Consider the following 18,448-nt stretch of genomic DNA (forward strand, 5'->3'; position numbering starts at 1 on the left):
GAAATAAATCCTTGTAATGTGTTGAAATCAAATGTTGCCAGCAAAGATTTTGCTGCAAAGATGTTTCGGATAAAATATCTTAAAATTTAATATCGCCGCAAATGCGTTACGCACGCAAACATTGTTCACGGTTCTGAAAGAAAAATATCTCATCTTGCGCATATTTTCTCAACATCGTACATCTTATCTCTTTTCTCGTTGGAAAAGCAATTTGTTATCTTATGCACAATAATATATTAATATGTGCAAAGATAGGGAGCAAGTAAAAACATTAATGTTAGATATCTAATTCTCAATTTTCCTCACGGCTTGTCATATCCACGTTTTCCATTTTCATCGCTGAAAAGACTCGACGTGATTTTTCGACAGGATTTTCTCATTCAGAACCACGATCAATGAACACGCGCGAACTCGATATTCTAAAAAAAAAACTATAATATATTAATAAGAATATACTCTACTCCTTACCTTTCGAAAAAGATCGAACATCTAGAACTAGAGTTTCGAAAAAAGAGACAGAAGGAACAACACAGTTTAAAGGAAGAGTGAGTGAAAGGAAGGGAAAGAGATAGACAGAGAGATCGACAATAGAGACGCAGCTACCGCAAAAGTTAATATATCTCATGCCACGTCTCTATTAAGAAAAAAACCAGCACCATTGTTATAAAATCACCATCACTTATTTGACATTTCTCATTAAAGACTTTGCCACTTCTCAAGTATTCGTCATCAAATCAAATCTTGCCGCTGATCAGTTACGCACAAGCGAGAGAGTGGATTGCCAAGAATGAGAGTGTCGGTCCTTCAGATAAGCGCAATGCGCAATGTCTTCTTTATGCTCAATTCTAAACAATACAAAAAGAAAATTTTTAATAAAAAAACATATGCCGTACTCGCGTGCAATTAGCTGCACGTTTATTCCTCGAAAAAAAAAAGATGGCGTCTGCATTCCTGAAAACAGTCATTTTATAAACGCAAAGAAATAGAAAGGAGAGAGAGAGAGAGAAAGATAATTTAATAAAGATTTTACATTAAAATAATATGTACTATTTAGAATTAAATTTTTATCACATAATTTTTATAGATAACAATCTACAATTAATTAAAATGAAAGAAAAATGTCTTGTCGCGAAATCGTATTTTTGCTCTCGTCAAAGTTTGCAGCCTAAACGCATCTCTCCTCTCCTTCTCTTTCTCCTAAATAGATGCGTCAGCAATTGTGACTTATCAGCTACCTTTAATGGTGCCTTCTTACAACGCCTGAACCAGCGTACAGACTAGAAAGTGCCACAATTGTGTGACAACGAGATATCTACTAGATAAACGCGTAGGGAAAGAAGAGAAGCGATACAATCTCCCTTTCTTGAATTTCTTTTTTTAGTACAAAAATAGATTTCGGACGCAGATCGCGCAGTCTCCTGCAAGGATGTTCGAGGTCCGCTTTAGCAACGAATGTTATCGTCGTACCTTTCATAAAAGTGGCATCAGATTTGTGACTGCGAACGTGGAATGGTACATTTTATTTTAACATGCGTAATAATTTTTTTATTACATTACTTAAAGGTGCTATAATGTCATAGATAAGCGAAAAATATATCGCATAATCGTATTATCCGAAAGACGCGAACGAATGCGCAGAACACAAGTTATGTAGAGAGCTAATGTATGCCAACTACCACATCGACTTATATATATGTATAATAATATAGTTATAATATATATAATATGATAATATATATAGATTATAATTAACAATGTATATATATGCTATACAAGAAAGAAGAAAATTTGGTTAGCTCAATAAATTTGCGAGTTACGATTCCCCGAAATTATATCAGAAAGCCTGATATTAAAATGAGAACATGATTTCGCGACAAGACTGCGCGAAGGCGTCCGATCGAAGGACAATATCGAATCACCCGTTGAGAAAAAGGGCGAGAGAGTTATATTAAATCTTTTATATTACCGGAACACGCTCAATAATAACTAATATTCTCAGAGTTGTAAAGAAACGTGAACTCGTATCCTTTTGCCAGGACGGTGCCCGTAAAAGCGTATTTTTATACAGCAACGAAAAAATTATTTTTTTTAATTTGAAATATCGGGACATAACATCTATACAAGAAAAATCTCACTACTCGGTGAATACAACTTCACGATGCATTCAAGTTGCAAGCGTGTAGCGAGTTTGAATCCTGCCGTGATTAAATTATGAGTCATTTAATCGAGACGCGATTAAATCGTGAAAATTCATCGTTTACAATGCGAAAAGACAGACACGAGTCGGGAAAAAGGATACAAGCTTATCTTTGAGAACTTTATCTTTTTATGCGGCAACTCGACGAGCAATTACATACGATTATTTTTTTGTAACGATTTGATATTTGAAGCGCAAAAAATTCTGTCATCATTTTTTGCCTTGGCAATCTTATATCTCACGTAATTACATCAATTGTAACTGCATCTTATAAATAATGTCGAAGAAGAGTCGCTCGTCGATTTACCAATACTGGATGTACAAAAACGAAGAGAAAGCTCGCGTTGCGAGCTCGTCAACTACGTCTACAATATAATTATATATGCGCATTAATCAATTATAATTATTAACAACATTATTGATCGCACGCGATCGTTGAAGAAACAGAGGAAAACATTGCATAAGTATGCCTTTCCTTTTGTTTATATATTCGCTTGTACTAAGTTTTCATAAGCTCCCTCCGATAATTGTGCCCTTCTCGACGAGACAAATGAGAGAGAGACTCAGCGAGAAAAGCAAGCGCACCGATATAATTACAAAGATGCGCGAGGAAAGCGCTAAGTGGACCAAGACTCTGTTCTTGATCCTTTCGATTGTCAAGACAATGCGAAATCAATAATTCTTCGCTCACATGGAAAACATTATTCATAATAATGATAAGCGTACTCATAAGCGATATAAATACGCTTATCATTATTTTTATAAAATTTGTATTTCCTTATATATATATATATAATGGTACCACGAGAATAAAAATTCTTCGCGTCGTATCTATAATAATATATATCACACGTAAAATCAGAAAATCCGTTCGTACAACGGTACGGTAAAAAATTTTACGTAATTGTAGAGAGTGTATTCGAGTTAATTGTATATTCTCTCTCTCTCTCTCGCGCGCGCATCCCGCGTGTAAAATATTATCGTGTCGAATAATATCGCAATATCGTATTATTACTTCAACGAAGAATACATGAATTTCTATACGCGCACACGCCGATGTTTATATTGTCAACTTTAGTCTCTCCTCTCATAAATGCGAGACTTTTGTGTTGTAAGATATCGTCCTCTCTATTATTCGACGCGATGAGCTCCTCACTTATTATTTAACAGGCCGCGATCGACTCAGCGCATCCCCGGCTCGCATCAAAATCGCGTTCTGTGTCATTACTTAGCGATATAATGTATATACGAGAATTTATCGAGCATGGTTCCTGTAGTCGTATCCGCGTTCCTATCGAAGAACGACGGAGAAAAACTAGAAAAGACACTTTAGATTCGTACTTTCGCAACGAATAAGAGAGAAAGGAAAAATATTATATATTTTGTGTTGTGTGTTCAGGTGAATATCACGTGTGAGTATATTCTATATGTATACATGTATGTATGCGTATATATCTGAGTGTGTGTGTGTGTGTGTGTATATATATATGTCGGAATGAGAATCAATCTCGAAATAGCACTAATAAATTCTCAACTCGTCGTGAATTCGGAAAATCTAAGGACCCAAGTTTCTAAAGATTTGCTACTTAAGAAGATTAAACCGACGAGAAGTGCAACGTTAACGAAATATCGATAGAAATTTGTAATGTATAATATATATTATTTATGTATATATATATGTATGTAATATATACCGTAATGATTTTATGTATATATATATATATATATATATTATGTATATGTATATATAATCACATATATATTCATTCATTCGTCCTATATATATATTATATATACTCTGGAAGGCGACAGTAGAGAGACTACTGAAGTAAATGCATAATAATATACGCAGAGAACGAAGACATCGATTTTGAAATTTCCGTCTTATCGTACTATTTCTTCTTTACGTGCTACTTCTCCGTTCATTCATCTTTTTCTCACGATAGCTATTTGGATTCATTCGAATCCTCAGCACCTACGCCGTATATCTTTCTCTTATTTTACCTTTCTTACAGCGTAGTGATACAATTGGCTATCGTGCGACTGCTTAAAATACATCGGAGATTTTCGCATGAATTGAAACAAAATTCAAAAACGACAGCCCACCAAATTCTCGCTCGTTTTTATCGCGAAAATGCTACAGCGAGATTCAGAGATAGAACGAGAGAAAAAGAGAGGAGGAGAAAATGGATAAAGAGCAAGAGGGGGATGAAAGAGTCCTGAGTGACAAAGAGAAAGATGAAGGACGAGAAACGAAGTGAAGGTTAAGATATGAGCCTGAGATAAAGTATTCCGCTTAAACGTGTTGCACAAACTCTGGATTGAGATAGGAGAAGCCCATAAATTCCGTCTGATCCAAGTTCATCATGAACAGCTTATCCGTAGGAGTCAGATCCGTTTTCTCCGAGGTGAATTGCTTGTCGAAGTTACTCACGTCCTTGCGATGTTGCTGCAAACGAAGAACAATGGTTGAAAACATTTTTGTTTTAAATAAATTCCAAAATATTTGTCTGCGACAAATGCTTACAATCTTTGGCTTAAAAGGTGGTTGCACCTCGCGGTTCTCTATTCTCACCCAGTCAATACGACGGAAGAACGCGTGGCTCCGCACATCATCCTCCCCGCGCGATCCGCATCCTAATCTCTTGCTCGGATTCTTTGTGAGGAACTGCAACAAATTTCGTGCGAATTAAAAATTCATAGTCACATGAATAAATAAAAAAAAATAAATTTTATTTAATATCGAAAATGGAAAGTTACACAAACTAAAGAAGATTATTCGGAGCATATTTAAATAAGTCTAAAACTCTATTTAAACTTATTTAAATTCCAGGAAGCTATTGAGGTAATACTGGGATAGAAGACATGCTTACCGCTTTACAAACTTCTTTAGCTTCTTTGGATAAACTCTTCGGATAACTGACATTATGGTCCGTAATCGCGGAGAAAAGTTCGTCCTCGTCCTCGCCATCGAACGGTGGCTGACCTACTAGCATCTCGTAGAGCAATACACCGTAAGCCCACCAATCCACGGATTTGCCATAAGGTTGATATAAGATAATCTGCGCAGGAATAAAAAAACAACATAATTCTGATAGGTAAGATCGTTTCAAAATTTCAGCTCAATTTTTTATTGGATATCTTCCTGGATTATATACAGCTAAAATATACGATATTATTTCTCTTGCAAAATTCAGAGTCGATTTTTACAGTAAAAATTACGAGATGTTTATCATTTTCAAAAATAAAATATAAATTAGCGAAAATTAAGCTTCCTTGAAGAAGAGTAATATTTTACTCGTAATAAAGTTGATTTTGGCAAAATTTTAATTTGAGATTTAGTATATAAACCTTATCAAGATCAGGAAAATTAAAGTTAAAATAAAATTATAAGAAATATATGATACCTCTCGCCATATTTGTGCTAAAGAAAAATTGATTTTGAAATTTACAATGTGTGCGTGTGTATCATTCGTTAATATTTCAAGACAATTACAAGTTATTACAAGTTCTGTTGAAATATTTACCTCCGGCGCTATGTAATCGGGCGTGCCGCAAAAGGTCTTGGTAGTTTTATCGCCAGTGATGCCTTCCTTGCACATGCCAAAGTCGGCGATCTTTATGTGGCCGTCCTGATCCAGTAGAACGTTATCGAGCTTGAGATCGCGGTAGACGATGCCGCGTGCGTGCAAGTAGAACAAACCGATCGCTATCTCAGACGAGTAGAATCTGCGAATGTGAAGAGAGACGCGTAAATCGACGCGAGGGAGATATACTCGAGATGAGTTTCAAAACTACGAGAACAAGATTTGTGCGAAATTCGATGGAAACGTGCCACGGACACGGAGATAAAATAATCGAGGTTTTACAACGGATACGGTCGAGATTAACGAGCAAAGCGTAACGCAAAAGGTCACGACGAAAATGACGACGACGACGAAACAACGATACAAACGCGCGCAAACATCCGTCTCGACGAGACGCATCTCTCGAGTACAATCGGTTTTCATTTCGTATTCGAAATGCGTTGAGAAAGTTCGACAGCGTGAATCGCTCTCGAGTTGTCGCGTCGTCGTCATCGTCTCTCACGGCGCTTTAATAGAGTTAAGGATATCGATCCGCAAGTTAAAGCGGAGCACGTTCACGGACGTTAAAATACTCACACTGCCACCGGCTCTTTAAATTTGCCACACTGCTGTATTTGGTACATCAGATCGCCGCCGTTCACGTATTCCATTACGAAGTATAGACGATCCTGAGGTGGAAAGCAGAAAGCGGATCTTTGTAAGCGCGAGCAAGTGTTTCAGTTAATCTTTCATCATTTCACATCGCCCGCATACAAGAAAGCTTATGTGCTTTTCGCTCAATGTTCCCCTCTTTGTGAAAATTTAATAGAAAACTTAATAAGCAGATTATACCATTCTGATAACGTTTGAAGCAAATTTTTAAAACGCGAATAAACGAGAGCTTAGTTTACTTTTTTACACATTTCAGTCGGATTTTGCTGTACGACAGAATTTTTTTACTTTCTGTTTTAGAATTTTATATATTTAAAATATTTTAATATTTATTTTGAAATTTACAGTACGTCATACAAATAAAAATCCTAGCTTACGAGACAAAAATGAATAAGCTTTGTACATGTACATATTTATCTATTAAAAACAAAATAATAAATAAAAAACAAAATAATATATTTTCTGTTCATTCATATTTCATTTAAATTTCTTGAAATTTATAATCTAAATAAAAAAAGTTATCCTGTAATCCAGACTAGCGAAAAAGTATTTTGTCCGTACCATTGTCTGAAAGCAAGAATGTAATTGCACGAGGAAAGGTGGTTTATTCGAGAGCGCGAGTACACGTTTCTCAACCATCGTGCATTCCACATCGTCGTCCTGGATAATGATGTCCTTCTTCAAGATTTTGATAGCGTACAATTCGTCGGTTCCCTTTCTCTCCGCCAGCAAGACCTTGAATTCATTATCGATCCCAAAATTGAGATGCAGTCGAATTCGAGGTATAACCATTTCTCGAGATCGTCAAAACTCACCTTGCCAAAGCTGCCTTTGCCGAGTACCATTAAGAAATTAAAGTCGCTAGCTCGTATCAAATCGCTCTTGCCCATATTGTGTGGCACGTCCTTATCTTGAGTCGCATGTGTCTTCTTCGTCACCGAAGTTTTCTAGATAAAATTCGTGAAATATATCCGCGTACGAATCATACTATAGATATCTAGGCAATTATTTTATTCGAAATACGAAATAAAAGATAAATATAACATCTCGATTAGTAAGTTATTTTGAAATTACTTTGTTATATTTATCAAAATAACAATTTCATAATTTGAAGTAGATATTTCAAAAGGACTCTTCATTAATTTTTCACTTCAAATCGTAAAATAATAAATATTTATATTTATTACTTTAAAATTGTGCTTTTATATTTTGAATATAAATTGCAACATTTGTCAAGTAAATAAATACCCGCATTTTGGTTTTAAGCTCGGCGAGGTCGACGCCTTCCTCAGGAACAGGTACATTGTAGAACTCACCCTCCTCTTGAGTGAGCAGCTTGAACCAACCACTCGCGGGCGCTTTGATAAGCTCCGATATGCCAAAAGATAGAGATCCCATAAAATCATTTCTGGACGTTCGATCCCAATCCCATACCTCGATCAACAGCCGCCTATCTTTATCCTCGGGTTTCAGATCGCTAATAGTAAAAGCCAGATTGCTAAATGCTGCTTTATCTCACAAGAATAGCAATTTTCAATTTCAAAGATGTGCTCTTCCTATTTGAACGATCAATCCTTTGATGTGTCATAAGATGAAAAAATTGAAAAGATAAAACATTTGATTTATTTAAAAGATCTATTAATTTGTTATTATATAATTTATTAAAGTGTTGATAAATAAAATGTCAATATATAATTCTTTGTTAGAAAAAATTAAAATTTTCAAAAAACTAAAATTTTATAAAGTTGTAAAAAAAAATAAAATCTCTTGCACATAATTTGATGTTTTGTATAATTTGGGAAATATTTTACATCAAGATCAAATTCACTTTAGCCGAAATTACAGAATTTGTGTACCTAAGTAGTTGATTTAACAAATGAACGGTGTATTATTTTCAGCTATTTAATACACGTGAAACTCACACAGTCGGAAGGAAATATCTCGAATCGCTTTATCGTTAAAAAAACACATCTGCATCTTAAAATTTTCAAGAATAAATATCTAAATGTTTGTCATAAATCAAACTCGACAAGCAAGCAAAGTAACTTACAAGGCGAGTGTCTCGTTCCATTCTGGATTTAAGCACGCCTTGATTGTCTTTGTTTTCTTCTTTACATTGTCCGAGTCCGGGATTAGCTTCAGCTTAACATAAGGATCCGATAGCCCGTTCGGATCCATCGGAATAAGATTTCGTCCTTCTCGCACTGCGAACGAACAAATCAAATTCTTTCGGAAAGAATTTATAGAGGAAAGATATACATAAGATAAGTTCCGGAGCATACATTTATCGGAAAACGAATTTCGCGTAGGATGTTTTGAAAAATATGTTAGCATCGATATTGTTACAAACAAAAAATTTTTCGCGTATTAAAAACAATTTAGAAAAAAATGCGTCGTAAATTATCAAGTGTTTGTCATAAACTTTAAAATACATGTATTACCTATCAATTTTTGTCTACTATCAATCACATTATTTATGTATTTTTTATATATCGATTTAATTTATTATAGGATTATTGAAAAAATTATATTCGACCAAACTAGCCAGAAATTTCCTTTATTTAATACGACGTTTCGACCATATGGTTGTGGTCCTTATCAAGTATATACGATGAAATATAATAATCAGGAGGCAAACATAGCGCTTGTGAAAACCATCACGAGTCACAAATAAAAAACGTTATATAATTAAATTCAAAAAACGAGAGAGACTGATGCGTCCATGTGAGACTTCGTCGAAAAACATTGTTTTTCGACGAAGTGACTCGTGATGGTTTTCACAAGCGCTATGTTTGCCTCCTGATTATTATATTTCATCGTATATACTTGATAAGGACCACAACCATATGGTCGAAACGTCGTATTAAATAAAGGAAATTTCTCTTCTTTTTTAACTCTTTTTAAGTGATATTACAACACTCGTCAATCTTTCTTATATTGCAGAAAAATTGATTATATAATTTATATTCTACATTTAATGCTAAATATATGTCTGACATTTCATAATAATAAATAAATAAATAATATAATTAATAAATAAGTACTTTATTAGCTAGAGAAATGAACTGTGACTAAGAAAAATTTAATTACGTGGAGAAAAGTCGCGCTTTGTTTCGCGCGAAAAAACCTCTAATAGGTTTTATCGATAACTTTGATTAAACCTCGAGGACGGTGTAATATCCTGGTAGTACGTTCGCGCGCTACCGCGAATGAGTTTGAAGAAACCTAATTTTCGAGATAATCGACAGGTGATAAGAGCCTCGAGGGAATCGACACGCCGTTTCCCCGCAATGCTTGTCGAGAGCCACTTACAGTTAGATGAAAATATTGCGATACGCGGCAAGATGTTATCGCAGCGGGTGCCGCAAATATTTTCTAAATTTATTAAGGGATTTCTCTCTCACCTATATAAACGATAATCCTATATTAAAGATAAATTTTATTCTCTTTCACGAGAAAATATAATGGAGGACGCGAGAATAAATATTTGTAAAGGCACGATAACAAGGAATAAATTCAGATTCAATTGAAAAATATTATTATTGTACCTGTAAAGGAAGACCTCTATGACTAATAGATAAAAAAAAACAATACGTTATATGTCGGAAAATCCGACGTGTGTTTTCGGCAACATTGCCGGCGCTGTTGTTTATACGCAGTCACCTTACTCAGTCATTCGCGATTCGAGACTCGAGCGAATAGGTAGTCACGCAAGTCGCTCCGTTTTGAAATGATTACTAATATTCTAATATTATTTCTCGAGACGAACGTAACGAAGTATTATAAGATCACATCAAACGCGAACATTTCCTTTATATACAATCATTACAATTAGCGATTATCAACTTACGCGATCGATTAATTTTTGCAATTATTGCGTCTTAACAAATCATTAATTCGATTCCTATCACACGATATCAAAATAACCGATGTTATTATTGAATTTCTCGATCTTTAATTGGCGTCAAAATGTCATAATGAATCGATTCCAAGTCGAGTTATTTAATTAATAAACACAATTGTATTTAATTATATATATTTCAATACTTATTAGCACAGCATAGTAAAAATTCAGCATTTGTATATCAATGATTTCCATTAAAGCGCGTATTTTACGTTTATTCGCAATCGAGATTTATCATGCAAATAGACAAATAGTCGGTATGTATTTTCGGAGAGATATTGTACCCGCGGATATTTATTTTCAATTTTATCTCATTTATTTGCATTTACACTTCGTTAGAATACAAGATAGTAATCATTTCGAAAAAAAAACATATACTATTTAGCGACAGATTTCGTGTCGCAATGAGTGACATGCGTAATTTGGCGTAATTTTCTAACGTCAAGCGAATCGTAGTCTTGCGCGAGCAAAGTTTTCGCGTTTTTCCTCCATCGCAATTTAATAAAGTGGCGTCGCGTGCAATTAATGTCGCGAGTATCGTGCAAAGTGCCGCGCGATTGTTCCATTGTACGCAATTAGTGCAAGCGCGATCATAATTAATCGCCTTTTCGCGAGTGTAAGTGCCAAAGAAGCATCAAAGGATGGACAAGAGAGATAGCAAAGACCCGGAAAAGCATCGTGCAACGGCGAAGTAACCCTAGGGGGTAAGCAATTTTCTCACAACTTACTTAATTATTTACTCCTTGTATATTAATTGCTCATTTATTTCTATAATCAACAATAATTAAATTATTATATTAAATTATTGTTTTAAATTATTGTATTAAATTATTGTTTTCTTTAACTTGAGATATCTATAATGGATGTAGGAAAAAAAGATCTTTATGTTTATTTTTATAAAAAATTCATCTTATATATAATTTAAAAAATTAACAATTAATAGGAATATTATAAATAATTATAATTCTCGTAAAATCGACTGCATTGAGAGAAATAGATTATAAGACAAATTTATATATAAATAAATATTTAATCTTGAAATATAACTGTTCTCGATTCATCGTGCAGACACATGCAAACTTGGTCAGCTCATAAAACAAAGCTCATTATTATCAGTATATTATTGACTGTTTTGATAATTTACTCGAGCTTTTGGTATTTTATTACAAAACAGAATATATCAATTACAAGGTATACAAACCGCTTGAAATTTATACAAAATTTAAATTCGCAGATATATAATAATAAGAAACATATGTTACGATATTATATTATATTTCACATAATGCGTCAATTTTTTAATTTATAGTCTATCCTTAATAATTTATTATAATTGACTTTATACGACTTGAAACTAAATAAATTGACAAGATTCAATGATATGTCCAATTAAGATATCTCAAGCTAAACAAATATTAAAATGCAAAAAACGAATTCTTTAAAAAGAGCTAAAATACATATTTTCACAATTAAAAACGTAATGCTGCGACAGAAAATTATCACTCTAAAACTATTATTTAATAATCGCTTGTTAGTTAGCAAATTTCTGCAATCTGAGCCTGAGATCAGAGACCTTTAAGATATCTTTAATGTAAAATGATTCACGAAGATGACAAATATAATAATGTATTACGATTCAGACACGTGCAATATATGAAACATAATATCGGGTGTATTTAAGACAAGTTAAGCCGAGGCCACTCGTAGCAGCATGAGCCTCGATAAACCGATCTGATGAGAATCATGGAAAATTTAATGCACTTCAGCCGCGGCGAATTTAGAGGATGTGGCCAATATATATATACGTCAGGAAGACTGCGAATAATTATGCTCTCAGGTTGTAATGATATTCAGAACCATTTCGTCCTTGCAGTAATAACACCTTATAACGTCTACAGTTATCGTCCTCGATTATAAATGATATGACCGATAAGAATTCTGACACTATAATGTTATACCATATTCATATTTATCCGAAACGATCGACCTCGAGAGCAAGGATGACGATAACGTTGCTCTGTTTTATTAAATCGTAGATTGAAGAAAAGAGAGGGACCCTAATTAATTTTAATAAACGAATAACATTCGTAAGTCTAGCTAATAAAGAGTCATTAACAAACTATAATATTAATATCGCGTCATTTATGTAATGAACATTTCTTCTCTGCTCTTCCTTTATCTCTAATTTGAACGTTTGTTAGAAATTCGTTGAATTCGTTGAATTGTAGCAATCGATGAATAAATCCTAGTTAATCGATTTGCTCACAACGGTCTCTCGTTAAAAAGGAAATAACGATGCTTTTCCATCGTTCGAAACTTCGCTGTAAAAATTACATCATCGCAATCATGACACAGATTCGACAGGAAACGGCATATCGACGAGTACTTACTGTGCAAAATTTAAATCGGATTTTTTTTTCGCGGTATGATTGAATTGTCAGAATTCACAAAAGTTAATTGAATTAAAAGTCTTATATTGCATATAAAACGCAATTTTATACTGTATATAAAACGCAAGGTCGTAACATACACTATGAGATTATGGTTATTTTTTCAATATTATTTAACTGCCATGAAATAATCTAAAGAGCAGGTTGAATAAGTTTAATCATTTAATGAGAAATAGTAGTAAAAATTGATAAAAATGAGATTTTAATGTACATTAGTTTTCATGCATGATTTATTTTTTTTATAACATGTAAGATTTCAACTTTTTTTTATTTAGAATCATAAATAAAATATTTAAAAAATAGTTATGTTCTTTTCGTATAGTTAAAAAAATATATCTTATATCATCAAAAGACATATAATTTATATCGCCATAAAATACTGTTATAAATTACTATAATATTGTTATATATTGTTGTAATAAATAAATAATCGCAGGAGTAAAATATATTCCGTCATCAAATCGTGTAATATTATGTAATAATAATATAAGATAACTCTCTTAGGATATATAATAATAATTACGCTCTCAGGTAGTAATCCACTTTAATCTAAGAATCTGAGAGGACGAGAAACTGAATAATTCATTAGCTGAATAATTCATTCATATAATTGCATAAATAAAATATAACTTAAAAAAAACATATCAACACGATAGCGTTCTGCTTCAAATATCTAATATAATAATACAAGTAATAATACGTGACTGATGATTGTGAAATTAAAATATCAAAAAGCGCGAAAATTTTCAAGAAGTTGATTTTCGAGACATAAACGTTGGAAAAAAAAGTATCAAAATCAATATCAGTATAAATTGATTCTGAACTTACCCTCTATGGTGAGTTTGCCACCGGAACACGTGATGTGCAGGTGTATACGACCACGTCTTTCGGTGTGATCGCATCCGCATAGATTCGGCACGCTCTCCTCGCACCTCTTGTGTACGTTCATGTCGCATGCTACGTCATTAGATCATTATCGATTATATCAGCATCGACTATGATTAATCTTTCTTTTTCTCTTTTTCGCGATCAGATCGACCCTTCGTGCAATTAATTTTAGACGAAACCGCAGCTGTCATTCGCGTCTCAAATTATGAATGCAAGGGAGAGGGAGTAGGTTCGTTCGTCATTTTTGAAATATTCGTAAATCAGCATCCGATATTTTAAAACTTAAATAATTCTCGAATACAGCTGTGGTCACGCGCTGGAGATGCTATATACGCGTGGGAAATAAACTGACTCAGGAATATAAATGAAACATTTATTACGAAAGTAGTTTATCTTGAAAGTACGCTTCAAACATAATTACAAGCAAAATATATATGCATATATATTTTTTTATGTTAAATAAATTAATATCTGAATAAAAAAAAATGTTCACCAGAAAAAATGATTTGACGCAATAAAAATGCAACAATTAAAATATGCGTTTATATTTTTTAATATTTACAATATATAAATATAAAACATATTTCGAGATATTTTTAACATCACTTTCAAAATAAACTGCCCGAATATATTGTTACGGAAACTGAATACCGAAAAAATTCGCGTTTTAAAATAAATTGAAGAATATTCTTTTGTTTCATGCTGATGAAAATGTAATATAATGAAAATATATTATATAAAATGTATTGCGAGAACACCAACGTGAAACGGCGAGTGAATGGGATCATAGAGCGAATCGAATTTAAAACTTGCAGCTCGAAGGAAGGAGCTGCCAATGAGGAAGTATATATGAGAATAACTGGTTTTTGTCGATCTATAGAGAGCTAATGGAGCAAAAATTGCTGCAATAAATCTAGCTAAATGAGCCTTTAAGAATGTCGATTCGCTCTTCAATTCTTAAAACTGTTAATCGATATTAATAATTCAATAGTAAAATAAAATCATTTATAATGAATTGTATTTTACAAAAAATAAGAAACTATTTCTACAACATAGAATCTCATTTGTAATGATGTGTATTCCCACGCGTACATATGTCAAAATTTTTTTGGCTATCTAGTGCGAAAACATATGTAAAAGTAATGAGAGGTTCGATGCACAAATAATGATAGATAGTGACGTGTGTAATTGTGTACAAATACATGTCGACAAAAAGCTAAATTGCGAGTAACACGAATGATAATCACGCCAGTGATCAACATACAGTGCGCAATCAGGGATTCGCATGTCCGTTAAGGGAAGATATTATACGATTATTTGAATTTACGCGCTGATAGGTGGGCGCTATAAATCTACGGACGTAATAGATATATAACGTTTACGTGCATGCACGGCAAACATTGTTTGTATGTATATACATATGTACAGTGAACTCGTATATCTCGCGAGTCAGTGTAATCTAAATAAATACATACAGCGAAATTCTTAATTTATACATAGACTTTTGTTATATTCCTACGTAATCCTTAAAGAATCAAGTACTCAAAGTATTAAGCCACAAATCCTTCAACCATAAATAAAACGTTGACGTAATCACATAAAACTTTATCATTCGCTTAAGCGTACTTTATCCTTTTACAAAATGTTAATTCAATATTTAATTTTATATATTATAGTATTTGAGAAACATTAAAAGTTGTAGACAACAGAATTCAAAATTATATTTTCTTTGGAAATTTTTCCTGCGAAGAACTTGATCAAAAAAATTGTCATTGAAATTAAAATCCCGAAAAATTCCCTTTAAAATAGAAATAAATTTAATTAATAATTAAATTTAGATATTATTCTAACGAGGATTTCGCTGTATGTGTAGCCGTAGGAAACCGTAGTTTTACATATATGTATATAGAGTGTTTCTTAATAAATGCGAAAAATTTTAGGAAATGATTCTTTGTCGAAAATTAAGGGGACTTTTTCATATAAACATATACTCCTACATTTTTCTCCCCTGTGGAGTTACTCCTCCAAAAATGGAGGTAAAAATTAGATTTTTATTTTTTTCTTAAATTTGGAACAGGTTAAAGCAATGAAATTAAGTGAATATTTTCTAGTAATAAAAAAGTTATTTATTAATATTTTTTTTTCAGCATCCCGTATTGTAAGGATGAAACTAGCAATTCAATTTTTTATTAGAACTATAATCCCTATTCAAATTTTTATTAAAACTTTTTAATGTTTATATAAGAAATCCCCCTTAATTTTCGACAAAGAATAATCTCCTAAAATTTTTCGCATTTATTAAGAAATACCCTGTATATGTAAAATTAATCAACACCATATAATTGTGACATTTTCTCATTGAAACAAGGATAACGATGCGTTAAATCGTACATCATGTATAATCTATACATATGTATAATACACTGATGTAGAGATGCGTATGATAGTGCATCGGTGTTCAACACTCGACGAGATATGACGCGGGGTTAGAATACGCCGGTGTGAATAAGCGGCGGGTGAATAGGCGAAGAATGGAGAATGGTATATTAAAATACGTTTCTGCTCGCGCGCTTTGTCGTCGAACATGGGTACGAGACGGTCGTCCATACGACAGAGAGAACGAGGAGAGGATAGATGCAACAACAATACAGTACAGTTGATAACACAATTAAAAATGTATCAAGGCCGAAAGTAAAGTATACCTACGTAAGACCAGTCGTATTAATATTCTGCATTAGCGTTGCAGGGCGCGTTATTAAGTGTATCTCGAATAATACACGTGTTGATTCAAATCACGAACTGATACAGTCGATTGGTTTCTCTCGCAATTCACCGATCGTACGGATGAGGTTTCGTATTTAAAGACGATTTAGTAAGAAAGCAAGCGAGACACTCGGTATACATATCCGTGCCACTCTTGTCGTTTTGCAAAAATCTACCCTTCACGAGATATACCCACGAGATATATCCACGTTAATATACCCGGTACATGATTTTCTGTGTCGGTTAATGTCTAATTACGCATCTCGTCGTTCAGAAACTCTTCTAAGGAGCTCGCGAGAGAAGAGACGATGGTGAGATTTAGCTTCGAATGTGGGGTGGCGGCTCTTCGTATCAAGGAAGACGAGGAATGCTTCTTTTGGGTGCAACAGGAGGATAATTACGCTATCTAAAGCCCGTGTAAAACCCGCGGAGAACATTGAAGCGCGAAAAGTGAACCACACTCGAATCAAGGATTAAGTGAGATCTCTTGCGAATGATACGACGAGGAAATTGTAATAGAATTTCGTATCTTTTTTTCTGGGACATTCTCGAATTTAAATCGATTTGTCTTTTATTATTCCGATTGATATTGAAAGTGGCTTAATTTTGATAAGCTCGCATTTTCCTGCTATAGGGATTAGCAGAATTAATCTCTGTACTTATTTGCGATAATTGGTGTATTCGTAGCAGGTAAAATTAAATTCGGCGAAATCGCATTTGCTTTCAATATCCGCGATTGAAAAAATGTCAATTGAAAACGTTTCTGGATGTAAAATATTATACATTTAAAATTATTATTTACATTTACTCTATTTTATTACTATAAATATTTACTAAAAATTATATATAGGTAAAAATATTTTATATTCATGAAAGTAATAAATTGAATTTTTTCATAAATTAGAATCAAAGAGCTTTAACCGAATCCTATTAATAAAGAGCGAGGAATCTGAATAATTTCTCGAGTTTTTAAACAGTTTAATGAAAAAATGTTATACATCGTTTTTACCAATTAAAAGATATAATTTTATTTTCGCGTGCATTAAAAATATATAATTTTTATCAAAATGATATATATGTATATACATTATATATTTTTTATAATATTATGAGAGTCATTTGCGCTTTTTTGTCCTTTGAATGGTGTCTGTTAATAAATTTAATGACATAAAAATAATTGACAATATTCGTTGGACTTCCACACTCATATTCCATAATTAAATATCTGTGATTAAATCAACCAATAAACTACGCTTTATATGTATATCCACATATGGAGTTTTCCATTTATTACAAAAACATGGGTCTACACTTTTATGCCAAATTGCCATTGATATAATAGCGATATTTACGCGTATAAATTTGCTTCCTTAACGTTCATTCATTTTATTTCAAAAAAATCGTAAGATCGCAATTTCTGTATAATAGTTGTAGCGACTCTATCCATCGGCAAATGTAATCAACCGATTGTGAAAGAAACATGTCTTTTTCTAAGAAAACTTGGCGATACGAGTATTATCGTCTTGAGATCCCAACTAAATAATATCGCATTCGTTTCATGGAATTATTTGACATTTCGATGATCATAAAAGCGCGAAAACCATCGTAAACGCGAAAATGAAAACATTAGGAAAATAAAAAACGACGCGAGTGGCACTATCGTGTATAACCGATGGTTATTATCCTGGGAGGAATCTCTTCGCTTCATAAAATCTCTCAGAAAAGAAAATTATGCTCCTAAATATATATACAAAATTTCTTGATACACAACTTTGTCACAATATTTGTTTGGCGAAAAATTTAATAAAATGAAATAAATGGAAAGCAATCATTCGAATGCATTTTTTAAGATCTTGCAAGTTTTTCATAACATTTTTGATCGAGAGCACGTTCGAATAATTAACGATCTCGTACGATTCTTGACGAATTTTTCAAATTTAGAGCGCTAAGATGTGTTGCATAATTTTACGTTGACTCCTCCCAGGAATCGGTGACCGGAAGTTGTCGG

General features: G+C 33.1%; 1 protein-coding gene across 2 annotated transcripts in view; it reads right to left on the minus strand.

Annotated features, from left to right (window-relative positions):
- Positions 1–3,953: 3,953 nt before the first annotated feature.
- LOC105256106 (protein kinase C, brain isozyme) overlaps positions 3,954–18,448 on the minus strand; it is a 55,780-nt gene continuing 41,285 nt past the window's right edge. For both annotated transcript variants that reach the window (XM_011265773.3, XM_011265772.3), the window contains exons 5-14: positions 13,618–13,746; positions 8,486–8,639; positions 7,684–7,912; positions 7,251–7,382; positions 6,997–7,170; positions 6,361–6,452; positions 5,725–5,926; positions 5,071–5,259; positions 4,725–4,865; positions 3,954–4,646 (exon numbers count right to left, since the gene is read on the minus strand). In XM_011265773.3, the coding sequence (XP_011264075.1) occupies positions 4,494–4,646; positions 4,725–4,865; positions 5,071–5,259; positions 5,725–5,926; positions 6,361–6,452; positions 6,997–7,170; positions 7,251–7,382; positions 7,684–7,912; positions 8,486–8,639; positions 13,618–13,746 (1,595 nt within the window). In that variant the 3' untranslated portion in view covers positions 3,954–4,493. The remainder of the gene's footprint in view (positions 4,647–4,724; positions 4,866–5,070; positions 5,260–5,724; positions 5,927–6,360; positions 6,453–6,996; positions 7,171–7,250; positions 7,383–7,683; positions 7,913–8,485; positions 8,640–13,617; positions 13,747–18,448) is intronic.

Source organism: Camponotus floridanus, unplaced genomic scaffold, assembly GCF_003227725.1.
Source record: "Camponotus floridanus strain SB8 unplaced genomic scaffold, Cflo_v7.5 scaffold19, whole genome shotgun sequence".
In the NCBI taxonomy this organism is placed as follows: domain Eukaryota; kingdom Metazoa; phylum Arthropoda; class Insecta; order Hymenoptera; family Formicidae; genus Camponotus; species Camponotus floridanus.